Source organism: Alligator sinensis, unplaced genomic scaffold (genome assembly GCF_000455745.1).
Source record: "Alligator sinensis unplaced genomic scaffold, ASM45574v1 scaffold170_1, whole genome shotgun sequence".
NCBI lineage: Eukaryota > Metazoa > Chordata > Crocodylia > Alligatoridae > Alligator > Alligator sinensis.
Window position 1 is genome coordinate 4,035,591 of NW_005841863.1, and position 14,838 is coordinate 4,050,428.

At 43.0% G+C, this 14,838-nt stretch overlaps 1 protein-coding gene across 2 annotated transcripts in view; it reads right to left on the reverse strand.

Moving 5' to 3' along the window:
• CEP89 (centrosomal protein 89) overlaps positions 1-14,359 on the reverse strand; it is a 97,976-nt gene extending 83,617 nt beyond the window's left edge. The window contains exons 1-5 of one of the 2 annotated variants that reach the window (XM_025216769.1): positions 14,167-14,359; positions 12,307-12,413; positions 9,702-9,857; positions 8,847-9,048; positions 6,004-7,889 (exon numbers count right to left, since the gene is read on the reverse strand). In XM_025216769.1, coding sequence (XP_025072554.1) covers positions 6,111-7,889; positions 8,847-9,048; positions 9,702-9,857; positions 12,307-12,413; positions 14,167-14,172 — 2,250 coding nt within the window. In that variant the 5' untranslated portion in view covers positions 14,173-14,359 and the 3' untranslated portion in view covers positions 6,004-6,110. Of the gene's footprint in view, positions 1-6,003; positions 7,890-8,846; positions 9,049-9,701; positions 9,858-12,306; positions 12,414-14,166 lie in introns of those variants that run through there. The other variant, XM_006016610.3, reaches the window with a different exon arrangement.
• Positions 14,360-14,838: the final 479 nt, after the last annotated feature.

Here is a 14,838-nt window from a genome sequence, read left to right on the forward strand (position 1 = left end):
TACAACCCGTCCACCACTACTCTCTGGGTGCACCTCATCAGCCAATTTTTTACCCATCCAACTGTGCAGCCATCAATGCCACAGTTGCTTACTTTATTGATGAGGATGGGGTGAGAGACAGTGTCAAAGGCCTTCTTAAAGACTAGAAAGACTACATCCACAGCAACACCATCATCCAAGGATTCAGTTACTTGGTCATAAAAGGCAATCAGGTTGGTCTGGCAGGACCTGCCTTTGATGAACCCATGCTGATTGCCCCTGAGCATGATCTCCCCTGCAGGCCCCCCACAGATGTGCTCCTTGATGATTCTCTCCAAGATCTTTCTGAGCACCGAGGTGAGGCTTACAGGCCTATAGTTACTTGGGTCCTCCTTCCTCCCATTCTTGAAAATTGGGACCACATTAGCCAGTTTCCAATCCCCTGGAACCTGGCCAGATGACCACAAATGCTCATACAGCCAAGCCAAGGGCTCTGTGATGACCCCTGCCAGCTCCTTCAACACCCTTGGGTGGCGGGCATCTGGACCTGCAGATTTAAAAATGTCTAGCCCTTCCAGAAGATCCCTAACTACATCTGCGCTGACTGAAGGCCTGATAGAACTATCCCCGAGACTGTCCCTACCTCTGGTAGGTGGGATGTCCTGGTCACTGTTCAAGAAAACAGAGGCAAAGAAACTGTTAAAAATATCAGCTTTCTTGTCTGACGTAGCCACAAGATTACCATTTGCATCTTGCAGGGGCCCTACATTGCCTGGTGCCCTCTTCTTGCTCCCAATATACTTAAAAAGGACTTTTTGTTGTCCTTTAATCCTGGACGCTAGCCCGAGTTCCATCTCTGCCTTGGCCTTCCTAATAGCCCTCCTACACTCACGGCCCAAGGAGTACTCCTCCTTGGTGATAGCTCCTCCCTTCCACTGGTTGTACGCCCCACTTTTAGTCCTCAGGAATTCCTGAATGCCCTTGCTGAGCCAAGGGGGTTTCTGAGCACTCTTACCCCCCTTGCTTCTCTCACAGACTGTTATCCTTTGGGCCTGGAGGATTGCCCCCTTAAGGTACAACCATCCCTCATGGACTCCCATCTCCTCTACCTTCTGGGCCCTCGGTGCCTCCCCCACTAGTCTCCTGAACTCATTGAAGTTGGCCCTTATGAAGTCAAGGGCTTTAGCCTTGGTGTGAGCCCTAGACGCCCTTCGTTGGATAGTGAAATCCAGCAGGTGATGATCACTATTGCCTTCATGTGGGGTGTTTTCTGCTCCCTTTCACAAATATAGCATTTTGCTGCCCCTTTACTAGTCTTACTTCCTCTCTGCCTGCAGAATGTTTAATATCATTTTGGCACAAAGCTCTCATTTGTACTTTAAAAGCATCTTAAGAGTATGAAACTGTTCATTGATAGAGACACTCCAAATATACAACATAGAAAAATCTATTGTATGATTCTGAATCGGTCTCTACTGTTAAACATAACCATGACACTATCACAGATAATGACATTGCTCCATTCTTACTACTTCAAATTTAAGAAACAGCCTTCATGATATATAGTACAGCAAAACAATTGGGTAGCTGAGCCTGGGACTAAATTTTGAAACAATGATGCCAAAGAGATTAAGAATTTGCAAGCTATGTATCTCACACTTAAATAGTTGGATGCAGACCTTGTTACCATCACCCAGGTCTTCTTTGCCTCAAGGTTAAATTATTATAATGCTCTCTACAGAAGTTTACAACCTAATATTCAGGAATGTAAGCTGACAGAATGTAGCTATCTGTTAAACTATGTGAAGTGGCACTTCTGGCACAAGAAATATTATACAAATATAATATCCCATGTAAGATTTAAGAAGTGGTTTTTAACTGTGGTCTGGGCTTAGACTCCCTAAAGTCCACCCCTTTCAACAGGTGACTGCAGCAAACTGTGATCATCTGCAAAGATGTGCAAGCCACCAGCTCCATCTCTACAAATGACCCTTGGACAAATGAGTGCGTCTTAAGTGGATGCTGCAAAGATTCACCTATTTTCTCACATTTTTCAGGGGAAGGGATTAATTGAATGTGGTTAGGGATGGCTGAAGGCAGATTTTTATGAAAATGTTTGGTCTTAACTTGTTCAATGGGTGATGTACAGTATTAAAACGTACTGTATTGTGAAGTGGCTTTGGGTGATGAAATTACTGGTATTTATAAGCTCATTGGTATGTGTACCTAGAATATGGGGGGCGGGGATGGACCTTATGTATCTTGGTAAATAAACAAGCAAATAAGGAACTCTGTCTAGTGAGATAATGTTGGTTTTTTTTAAACTTTTTTTTATTTATTATGATTACATAAGTTTTGGACATATTCAGCTAGTGTATTTTTTTTACTAACTGGCTGTTTCTTTAACTTTGTGCATCAAAACACAGCTGATTAAATTAACTATTAGGCCAAATAATCATAACAGTATCTATTCCTAGACATTTGTATTAGATGTAAAAAGAATTTAAGAATGTTGAAACTAATTATTTTATCTTAAACTTGACTTCCTCTGGCACTTTTGTTATAAAGAAAGACATGGAATGTGAAAATAGTGCCACCTTATGGTCAGAACTGCATATTATTTACTCATAGCAGAATTAAAGGAAGTTAATGTTAGATTCTCAAAGTTTACATAAAACAATGTTATGCTAGTGTCACCAGGGCAAAGATTAATTTCCTAGTCTAGATCTGAGCTCAAAAGAAGAACTTGGTGATGTAGATGTATCACTGGATGCATTTTTTCGACTTACTAGAATTGCAGGCGATTCTATTACATTAGGAATAACATATATTTTATCTCTTGATTTATAAAAGTAGAAATTTTGGTTACAAGTAGTATGCTTGCCACTGAGTTGTGGCAGCTAACTCTTTTTGGCAAACTAAGCTCTTTTTAAGATGGGAAGGGATTAACAGCCTAAAATAGGGGACAAGGAAGAGGAGCCTCATACCACAGAAACTGCCAGGGCTTCTAGTTGAGAAGGGTAAATTCTTTAGCTGAAGCTCATTAGGACCAGAAGAAATAAACAGAAGGCAGGTGTATGTAAGCTTGTTGGTAGTGGAAAGAATGTTAAATGGCTCCTGAACTGGACTCTTACGAAAGATCTACCAGACAGAAACCCTTGTTTCTAGATGAGTAGGGCTCTGCTGGATTCATGGCACTGGAGCTCCTTTAAATCTTGCAGGTTCCTTTGTGTGCCCTCCTGCCACTGATTGGTGGAGGGGCCCCACTCTCAGCTTGCTTCTGATCAGCAGGGAATCGAAAACTGCATTTTTTAAACATGGTACCATTTCTGTTTCCCACATGAGCTGCACCTCCATCCCACGGGCTGCCCCGCTCATGCAGCACCTGTCCCTGCCCCAGCCCTACTCCCTCCCATTTCTTGGGGGGCCTCGATCTGCAGCCCCCCACGCCCCTTCTTCATGACACCTCCCCCCCCGCCCCAGCTTAAGTGTCTGGACACTGCTCTCTAAGCTGCTGGGTTACACTCCTGGCCACGTGCCATGCTGCAGCTGCATGCATGCATGCACACAGCATTTAATCAGCAACACTGTTGGCAACATCAGACAAAGAAAGCTGATTGCTGATAATGTCAATTTTCCTTTTATCGTTGTTGATATATTATGGACTGAAGTATTGGTGCACCTGTACTGACAGATAACAGAGGAGGCTGCAAGTGGTTGAGTAAGGAAGCTGAACAGGAGCTTATGAGGAAAATTAAGCTCTCTTGGAACCAACTTCCAAGAGAAGTGGTGCTGGCTCCTACCCTGGGGGTCTTTAAGAGGCTAGATGAACACCTTGCTGGGGTCGTTTGACCCCAGTACTCTTTCCTGCCATGGCAGGGGGTCGGACTTGATGATCTACTCAGGTCCCTTCCGACCCTACCTACTATGAAACTATAAGCTGGGGAATACTACAAGCCAGCTCAGTGGAGGGGAATGCTAGAGTTGGATCAGAAGCTGGAAAGAGACTGTGACCAGCTGGATTGGGAAAAGATACTGGCTTGAAGATAGGCTGGGGAAAGAAACTGGTTGGAATGGATGGGGAAAAAAAGAGCCTGATCAAAAAAGCCTAGGACTAAAACCCAAGATTCCCAAGCCGCACTAGTCCTCTGCTGTCAGCAAATTCTACTAAAACCCACTGTAAGTTGTCCTTCTCTGTGGCTGGTTCATACAGAAGATCATAACCTACTACGGATTACTATTGGTATCAATTACTTTGTTATGCGAAGTGGTAGGGGTCTATGTAGTGAAGCTAACATTCAAATTCTTCTGCTTAATCTGCAATGCAAGTGTCAATATGATGCTGTATGATGTACTCTTTGTATCTCCATTTTGCTGCTTTTTTTCCTTTTAAGAAACCTTGGATATTGCAAACAAAAATACATTACTGAAGTTGCAAAGTTAAGCACTGACTATGGAATTGTCAGAATCAAGACTGCCATTATCACCAATGGCACTTCACTATGGCTGCACTGGGGTAGACTAATGTTGCTGGCTTGAATAAAGTAGGGGACTGCAGGAAGGCAAACACAAGGTGAAGTTAGCATTAGTCTGCTCTAGTACAACCTTAATTTAAATCTTTGTACAGAGGCATTCTGATATACTCTCAGTGCATACTCATGTACTATTTTCCTTATAATCCCCTCCCTCATTTAGTATGCAGAATGGATGGTGCTTACTTAAACAGCAGTTAGCCAATATTTTGTTTTGGTTTTTTTGCTGAACAATGTGTAGTTCTGACCTATTTATTGCAGTCTTATCAAATCCTTCTTTCAATTATTAAATTTCCTCCTGGGCTTTTTTATGGTGCTTATCACTATAATGTGTATGTTACAGGCAGTCCTCGGACTTAGGACATATTTTTCAGGAACCAATTGTGTCATAAGTCAAAAGGTTGCAACTCGGAACCAATTTTCCTATAGGAAACAATGTTATAAATGGGGGATTGGTTCCTGAACCAAGGCCCGGTATCATTGAACAAGTGGCACGCAGCAACGGAGCTGCTCCAGCCTCCCTGACGAGCCACGGTTTTGCTCCACCCTGGTGAGAGGTGGCAGGGCATGGCAGTGGCATGTGCCCCAGATTTGCTTGGTGCAGCAGTGGCTATGGGGAATTTTAGGGTAACTGCAGCCCCCCCATAGCCCCTGCTCTGCCGCCCGCCCCATGCAGATCCAGGGGTACGTGCCCCCGCCATGCCCTGCAGCTGCCAACGCTCGGTGGAGCAAAACCATGGCTTGTCCGGGAGGCGTGGGGAGGCTAAAGCATCTCTGTCGCTGCGCACTGCTTTTCTGGGGCAGTGCAGTGCCTCCACCATGCACCCCCCTTCCCTACCTAGACAAGCGGCGGCAGGGCAGAGCCATGGGATGTGGATTTGGATTACTTTTTTTTGTAATAGATTTTGGGTTACTTTTTTTAATCTGAAAATTGGGGATTATTTTAATCAGAGAAAACCAGGATCCCTGCTCATCAGATGCATTTATAAAACAGACAGCAACACCTGCCGTGTTCAGAAGGTCTGATATTAGGATTCCCCTCGGATGGAGACTCTCCTTCACCATTTCCTTCCTTCTTTCCTCCAAGCAAGTTAGATAGTGGGCCCCAACTGGTGACACTTTTTTGCTGATTTGTTTTGCGTAGAAAAAATGTTTAAATAACTTTGTATAGAGATTAAATACACCAACATTCTGTGCATAGTAAAATCAACATCAATCAACAACAATAAAGCAGGGTTCATACCCAGAGTAGTGTACAGGCAACCCCTGCTTAGAGCTCTTATTTGGTTCCAGAAAAAACCGAGCACTAAGCAAAACACCATTAAGTGAAACCAATTTTCCCATAGAAATAAATGTAAATAAATATAATTTGTTCCCAAGGCTCCCCACTTGTACTATTAAAAAAAAAAAAAAAAAAAAAAATCACTGAAATCCCCCCACTAGTACTATAAAAAAAACCCAAAAACCAACAATGAATTCAGACATCTAAATATACGTAAATAGTTTATTTAACACTTTGAAATAATGTTTAAAATTACAAAATAAAGTAATGAACTGTATGCACAGATACACTTTCACTTTTTGCTCTTTTGGCTTACTTCAGCACTCAGAATCAGGGCCGTCAGGATTAGTGTCAGTTTCAGTGGATTTTGAAGTGCTTGGCTGAGGATTTTTTTGAGGGGTGGCATCAGGGGTTAAAGCAGGAGTTGTGCACTTCATGAAGAAGGAATCCATTGATAGCTGCACTTTGGGCTTCTTCTTTTCATTGTAAAGCAGCCTGTAACAATTGACTTCATTGTTAACTCCCCTTGCAACTGCAGAACTGCGCTGCATGTCAGGGTCATTCTCATCAAAGTAGGAAAGAAAAGCTTCAAGATGTTTGAAAGCTTCAGCCATGCCTTTGCTGGTTAAGGCCCTTGCTGGTTGAACATCTTCCTTCTCTTCGTGGCTTCTCTGCTGTTCCATTTGGATGAGGTCCTCATTGCTCAATTCCTCCCTGTTGAAATCGATCAACTCCTGGACGTCCTCAGGCTCAAGTTCATCAAATCCAATTTTCCTTCCAAGCTCAACGATATTGTCCCGAATTGTCACCACTGGTTCCTCAAACTCTTGGGAATCCTGGACACAGTCTGCCCAAAGCTTTCGCCAGACACCATTCATTGTTTTGGAGGCAACTTCATCCCAGGCACTTGAAATGTTATCTATTGCCTTGCGGATATTATAGCCCTTCCAAAATTCTTTTAGGGTTGGAGCACCCTCTCCATCTGTAGCCCTCACAGCCTGGGCAAATGTTTTCCTTATGTAATAAGCCTTAAAGGCAGCAATGACACCCTGGTCCATTGGCTGTATGATGCAGGTGGTATTTCGGGGCAGGAAAACAACTTTAACATTATCACTGAGGTCATCAAGTGTGGTAGGATGCCCTGGTGCATTGTCTAAAATGAGAAGTGCCTTGTGGGACAGATTGTTCTCAGCACAATATTTCTCAACTGCAGGACAAAAATAATCCCTGAACCAACTCTGAAATACTGATATTGTGACCCAGGCCTTCTTATTAGACTTCCAAATGACCGGCAGACTGCTTTTAAGATACCCCTTGAGAGCCCTGGGGTTTTCTGAGTGGTATACAAGCAATGGTTTCAATTTAAAGTCCCCTGCAGCATTACCACCAAGCAATAAAGTAAGTCGATCCTTGGACACCTTGAAACCTGGCATCGACTTCTCCTCCCTGAAAATGTAGGTCCTAGAAGGCATCCTCTTCCAGAAGAGGTCGGTCTCATCAGCGTTGAAGACTTGTTGAGGCGTATAACCCCCCTCCTCAATGATTTCTACAAGCTTATTTCTATAAGTGAAAGCTGCTTGGGTGTCACCACTAGCAGCCTCCCCCTGAACAGAAACATTATGCAAGTTGCTGCGCCTCTTAAATCTTTCAAACCACCCCTTACTTGCAATAAAAGGCTCAGAAGCAGACCCCTGAGGTAATTTTTTCTGTAAATCATCATAAAGACTCTTAGCCTTCTTCTGAATAAGCAGCATACTCAAAGGCATACGGCGTTGAGTTGTATCCTCAATCCAAACACTTAACAGCCTCTCCATTTCTAACATGATTGGAGCCCTACTTCTACTGAGTTTCAAAGCATTCAAAGGAGTTACAATTCTACCACATTCTTTTATTTTGTCTTTATTTTTCAATATGGTCCTAACAGTTGACCCAGCCAAATTCAACGCTCTACAGACCTCATTCTGGCGTTCCCCTGCTTCAATTCGCTTCAGGACATCCAATTTAAGCTCCAGCGTTATGCTTTTGCGCTGTTTTTTCTCAGCACTTGCAGTCGCAGAGTCAGTTGCACGTTTCCGACTCATGATGATTGATTTCAACTCAAAAAACGAAGCAAGACAGAGACACAAGCACGTAAGAGCATGAAAGAGCACAGAGCACAATAGTTTTCGATGAAGCAAGATGGCGACGAGGCTGCGTGCTGCTGATGCTCCCTGCTTGATACCGAAACCCGTGAGCGCCAAGTGAAACCAGGTATCAAAGTGAAATAAGCACTACCGTGAAATAGCGCTTATTAAAACACCGTTATGAGGGGCTTGCCTGTATCCTAAAGCATATTCATATGCAACTTTAAATCCAGCATTTCTTAACTTTGCAGTATTAGTCTTTGAAGATTTAGTGTTACGTGTGTGCGCATAATTCTGGAAACTACAAAATGTGTTTATCATTTACGTGACCTAGGCTCAAACTAACCCTCCTCCATGCACCTACATACTAGGTTAGGTTTGTGAACTCTGAATAACTCTGATCTATTAGTAAATTTTGAAGCTAAATATTCAAGAACTGCAGTGCCAAAAGTTAGAATCCATCAACTCTAATTCATGCCCAGGCGTGAAAACTTAAACTGTTAACTTTTTGATCTGTGCCCAGTCTTTGAATCTGCACATCTCATTAAGAGACTGACAGGTTGTCAATTGTACCTGCAAGTTTGCAGGTGTAATACGGCTGGACTGCAGCCTTCTGAAAATCTAGCCTCCCAACATGTGGCCCAGAAGATTGCTCATGGAAGACTACCTATGTTTCATCCACTAAATATTTTGTAGGGTGCTAAGAAATCACATCTTCCTTGGCAAATTCTAAATCATCCTAATAAGAAATTAGTGAGACTGGAATCCTCCAAGAACATTTCATTCACAAGCAGTAGTAAGCAAAGCAAAATATATATATATATAAACTAAATACAATGTAATAGAAAAATAGAACAAAATATCTTTTTAAAAGATATTCAAATACATGTTTGTATTAAAATGCCAAAAAAAGAAGTTAAAGGAGCCTACCTGTTTATTTTTGTAAGGAACAGAATAAATGACATCGTTGCTAAAGTTTTCGTTTCTTTCCTCTGTACCCTGATAGCTGGCTTCTGGCTCCTTTTCTATGTCTGAAAGATAAGTATCCATATCCTCGTCCTCACAAAAATTGCCTGACACTTCCAGAGACTGCACAGGTGATCTTTCACTCCCATCCCGCTTCCAATTGGGCCTGTAAGTGCAAAACACTTTAAAACACAAAATGTAAAGCTTGTTCTGATTTTTAAAAAGCTAATAAAGTAGAAACGTGTCAAACAATACATGAATCAGAGCTAACAGCAGATATCCAACACCAAAACCCAAGTTTCTTAACAGTAAAAAAAAGAAAGTCTTTCAACGGTGTACATTCCTGTTTATACCCATGACACTTGGAATTAGGCACAAAGGCATATATATCTTCCCTTGTACATTAATGGAAATGCCAGAATGAAGACAGGACTGCTAGTACTATTGCATGGCATAGACTGTGAAGAATATAATATGACCTTGAGGAATTACCTGATGAATGACTTGAAGGATTCCCTAATGGGTAGTTTTCTGTATAAATGAAGTTTGGCTGGTAGAAGTCCAGAGTCAAAATTTTACTGCTGCCTGCAACTCTCCAAACTTTGTCTTTTGGAGGCTGCAACTATGACACTGACTTATGGGAAAATTAAAATGAAGGAGAAGAAACTGACAGGGCTTCTGGATTCAGTTTAGCACAGATAGGGGGAGGGGTGGAAAGAAGTCTAAATGTGTGATGGTGCCAGTGACTCAGTTGATTCCGTAATTCATTCTCAGATTACATGTCTAATGAGTGACGCTGAAATAAAAAGTGTACGCTACCCCATTCTGAGCTCTGTGATTGTGGCATAGGGCTCAAAGCCTTCTTGTTCCAAACAAGTGGAATCACTCTCAGAGAGTGATCTCTGCCGAGGCTGAGGAATAGCAACAGTACGTCCAGTTAATGTTGTCACTAGAATAGCTGCTGCCAAGGCGGATCTAGAAGAGACCAAAATACAATGGTAAAATGAAACATTGATTTTTTTCCCTCCTCTCTATGGCTCAGCTTTTATTTGCATCTTTAAGTACCTTCACTAACTAAGCAATAACAGACAAAGTTTAACAATCAAATAAGAACATAGGGGACTTATTTAAGCCACAAAACCATAGAGACCATTAAGGCACAAACTCAGCTGTATTAAAATGCTGTAGAAATCAAAGGTAAAATGAGACTTGTCACATTTTCCTGTCACACAAATGAAAATCCCCAACTCAAGCTGGATATATGAAACCAAGAGCAGAATTTATGATGCATATTCTACAGTATCAAGTGTTGACCCTAATGACAAGTGCTCCTGATAAATGATGAGTTGGAACACCAATGTCCAGATACTTAAGTCTGTAAGTCCCTTTTATTCTCTACTCCAATGCTTTTGCTGTGCAATTTCATGCTGGTTAACTAATTTTGCAGGACTCTGAGCTAGAATAGGACAGTAGGATATGCCTGTTTTGGGGAGAAGATTCTGAAGTCAAATAAAATGAAGAGAAAGGAGACAATAGGATTAGAGAGTTTAAAACAAAACAAAAAAAAAACCAAGTAAGAATCATGATAGGAACCACTCTTAATGAGACCAGAGGAGGAGAAAGGAGTTAGGATTGCCTAGGACAGGGGTGGGCAAAATGTGACCCGCGGGCTGGATGCGGCCCACCAGGTCATTATATCTGGCCTGCAGGGCCCCTAAAAAAATTTAGAAAATTAATATTTAGCTGCCCCTGGCTACCTGTCATATGGCCCTTGATGGCTTGCCAAAACTCAGTAAGCGATCCTCTGCCTGAAATAATTGCCCGCCCCTGGTCTAGGAACATACTACACATGGGAGGGAAACTGGAAAGTGACCAGGAGCCAAGAGGAACACATAGAAAAGAAAGAGAAAATGTGAAAAGAAATTAAACATGGCAGTCACTTTTATTCTATGCAGTGTCCTGGCTGTAGGTGGTTAAGTCAAAGGGTAGTAGAAGTTCGGAGAAGAGTAGGGATTGTTCATGGTTTTTCCTTTCATGCCTACTTAAGATATTTTTTTTTAAATATACATTTTTCCCATTTGACAAAAGGCCACTTAAAGATTTCCTTGTGGCATCATTCTTTTAAAGTTACGCCTGACGAAAACCTTGGCGTAGTAAAGTAGGGAACTTTTTCTATTTTTGTTCTAATTTTTTTTCATTTTGTTCTTAAATTAGATGTATTACATTGTTGTCACATAGCTTTTTTATGATTTCTAATTTGAGATTGTGGTTAAAATAAATGCAAACATTTGCAACCGTTTGAAAGGAAATCTTACTTTATGCCTCAAAAAGGCTTTTTCCCAAAGAAGAGCTAATGAGAGAGAGAATATCCATGCTTCATTTAATGTCACTTAAATACTATATTGTTATAATGGGAGCCCTAATAACAAACTAATCCTAGCCATTTGATAGGCAGAGCTCATTTATCTTGGTTATAAAATAAATTAACAAGTGTTTCATAATATGGGTCCTGTTGGTGGTAATGAGTAAACAAAAATGTACCTGGATTGGACAGGTAATCAAAAGATTAAATTTAATTACAGGACCTCTCTCTCTCAACTCATTGCTCAAACTGCGCGTACACTTGACATGTATGGAGTTATGCCTCTTTACATTTGGAGTGAATTTAAATAAATGCTCTGATCCTGCAAACACAAGAGTAGGCCCCCAAAAAACTCCTTGTGTGTATATATGTATATGCTCCTGGAGAGGGTCTCATTTTTTACAATATAAGCTGACTTAAGCCCTAACTAAGACTAACTGCACGTTTAAACAAGGTAATGGGAACTTTTTCTGTGTGGAAGCACCAGCATTAGGTTCTTAAAGTTAAAGGCATTTGACTTTTTGTTTTGGGATGCTGGATGGGTTGTAGGCCTTCAATATCTAAATCCTGTTTTCTGGAAACAGGCTTTAAATAAAATGGCAACTTTGATAAAGTCTTATTGTACTCCAATTACACATTAATGCATACCAAAGTTTAAAACCAATGTGCCTGGAGTTTCTGATATAGTATCTTTCATCCTCATATAGTAAAATATGAAATAATACAATCTCTGCCCCTCTTGGTAATCAAACCAACATTAGACCCATCTTATACAGCATTTTCACAGGTAATTTCTCAGTGATTTTCCAACAGGAGTTATGTATATATTAGTCTATAAGATATGGGTCTAATTATTAAGAGTACTTGGGAAGATGAGAAGTGTATAGATAGTAGCAGTTTGAATAAACATATTATCCCATACAGAAAATATTCTAATTAAGAAAAGGTTTAGGTAAGAACTACAGCAAAGAAGTTAAACTATTCTAATCATATGGTTCTACTGTTTACTGTTATTATGAAACTTAAGATGCAAAATAAAAAAAACACAACTTTAAGACCTACCTGGGCCTCTCTGGAGAAGGGTTTGGACTACGAGGGGGAGGGGTGCGGGGAACTGCAGGTTTAGGAGCTATGGTAGCAGCAGGGACCAGGCCATGAGCTATATGTTTCTAAACAATTTAAAATAAAGTTAGTTGGCAATGACTTGAAGGATCACAATGAAGTTACACAAAACTGTGAACATGCATAAAAACTAACTATACAAAGTAACATAAAAGGGAAGAACATTTACATGCAAATTAATGTGCACAAATGAGTTGGTTCCAAGTACGGCAATTTTAGGAATGTATTAAGAGATGCTGACACTGGTTAGAGATCTGTGATTCATCCAAGACCAAAACCAGGTTCTTCCATGCCCTTTTAGTCCACAAAAATGAGTTTCTAAACTACAGACTTCCCTTAAAGCCCACTCTTGTGTGTGACAGAGGGGCAGTGGTACTAAAAGGACCGGTTTCTATCAGTTTAAATCCTGCTTTCCCAAGAATACCACAGTCTGATCCTCCCTCTGGTGGGACTACAGAGGACATAAACTGCAGTGTTTATCTGTCAGTTGGTCACAGAGAGAACAACATGAAAAGATATACAGGTTTCCCTTGATTTATGTGGTACATGCATTCCCAGAAAACTGCGCATAAACTGAATTTGCATAAACCCAGTTTATAATGTAAGAAATAGGAATACGTTCCCGCAATGGTGAAAGAGGGAGGGAGTAAGGCTGGGACTAGGGAAGGAAGCGGGGGGAGGGGGGAATCAGCGCAGCCCATCCACTGCTCCTGGGGCTGCAGCAGGGAGCAAAGCAGAGGGAACTATCAGTGGGTGTGGGGCGCAGGTCAGGGGGCGTGCAGCTCTTGCTGCTATGTGCACCCTGGGAGGGCTACGGGCTGGGAGGCTGCACCAGGTTCTTAATGGGGGGACACATGCCCCCAGATCTGTGCGTGGGAGGAAAACAGCCTGCTGCTGCGGACTGGGGGCAGCACCAGGCTCTTCCCAGTGCTCAGGGTGGGTGGCACGGCTGAGAGGGGGGCTACTGCCACCCCAAAATTTGCCATAGCACCCCCCCAACCTGCCCTTCCAGTCCCTCCGCCAAGTGCTGGCAAGAGCCTAGCGCCACTGCTTGCTGCAGCAGCAGTGTGTTGTTGTCCCGCGTGCAGATCCGGGGGCATGTACCCCCCCCCCCGGAAAGAGCCCAGCACAGCCCTCCCGGGGCACAGGTAGCAGCAAGAGCCACGCCCCCCATCCCATGCCCGCACTGACAGTTCCCTCCGCTTTGCTCCCTGCTGCAGCCCCAGCCCTCCGCTTCTACCCATTCACCCCAGCCTGCTGCAGTGGCCCCAGGAGCAGCCGATGCCAGCTACCTGCAGCCCCGAACCCCCCAGGGCTCCGCTTATCCCCACTCACCCCAGCTTCTGGTGCAGCAGACCCGGGAGCAGCTGACACCACCTGCTTGCACCACAGTACGGCACAGCCCAGGAGCTGAGGTGAGTGGGGACAGGCAGAGCCCCAGGGGGTTGAGGGCACAGTGCAGCCCAACAGCTACAGGTAGTTGGTGTCAGCCACTCCCAGAGCAGCTGCAGCAGGGGCAGGGATGAGTGGGGTCCTGGCCCCATGGCCCTTTCCCCTCTCCTCACAGACTTACCTGCTGGGGGGGGCGGGGGGGGGCACCTATGCCAAACACGAGTGAATTTACCTGCTATGTAACAAATTTTGAGTATAAGAAGGGTCATCACATAAGAGCAAATTCACATATACAAAACCCACATAAATCGAGGGAAACCTGTAGTAATTTCTTCTTCTATCTTACTTTCAAACTAAATTTTGATTAATATAAGTGGTAGGGGAATGTTACTATTATCTATAACCTACTTTCATGAAGTGTTGCCATACGATAGCATAAGATAACACTGTTGTTGTTGTTGTTGAGGATTAAAGCCATCAACTCCCCAGGTCTATGACATGGGATTTGCCACGTCAAACTTAAGATCCTATCCTTGGAGCAAGTCTGGGGGAGCGGGATCATTTTCTGCCACAAACAGCTTTCCCTTTCTTTGCGGTAGAAGTAAAACGCCAGGCATGCAAATTGGGAAGGCAGCGATACAAATCGACTCGACGCACAACCCTACGCCACCGCGCCGCAACAGCTTTCTCTTTCTTCCACGTTCTTCAGCAGCTGCCGCCGTCTCCAGAAATACTGGTTGATTTATATCCGGCATCTGAGCCCGCACCCATCCTTCAGAGAAATGATTGAAAAGGGGCTGACCGCAGAGGCCTCTGTAGGACCAGTGGGATATGAAAGGGAGGGTGACAAGCGAGCCAGCACCCTGCACTGCCAGACTGCGCTGCTCAGTTGCTGGTTTTTATTCCGCTAGCCAAAGAAGTGAATGCATGCAATAATAATAATAATAATAATAATAAATAATAATAATAATAACAACAACGATGATGTGGTGTCTGTGTGACTCAGGAGGCCGCGAGTGCAGTGCAGTCAGGGCTGGCTCGGGTCCCCTCATCCCTAACACCGCGACGAGAAGTAGCTGG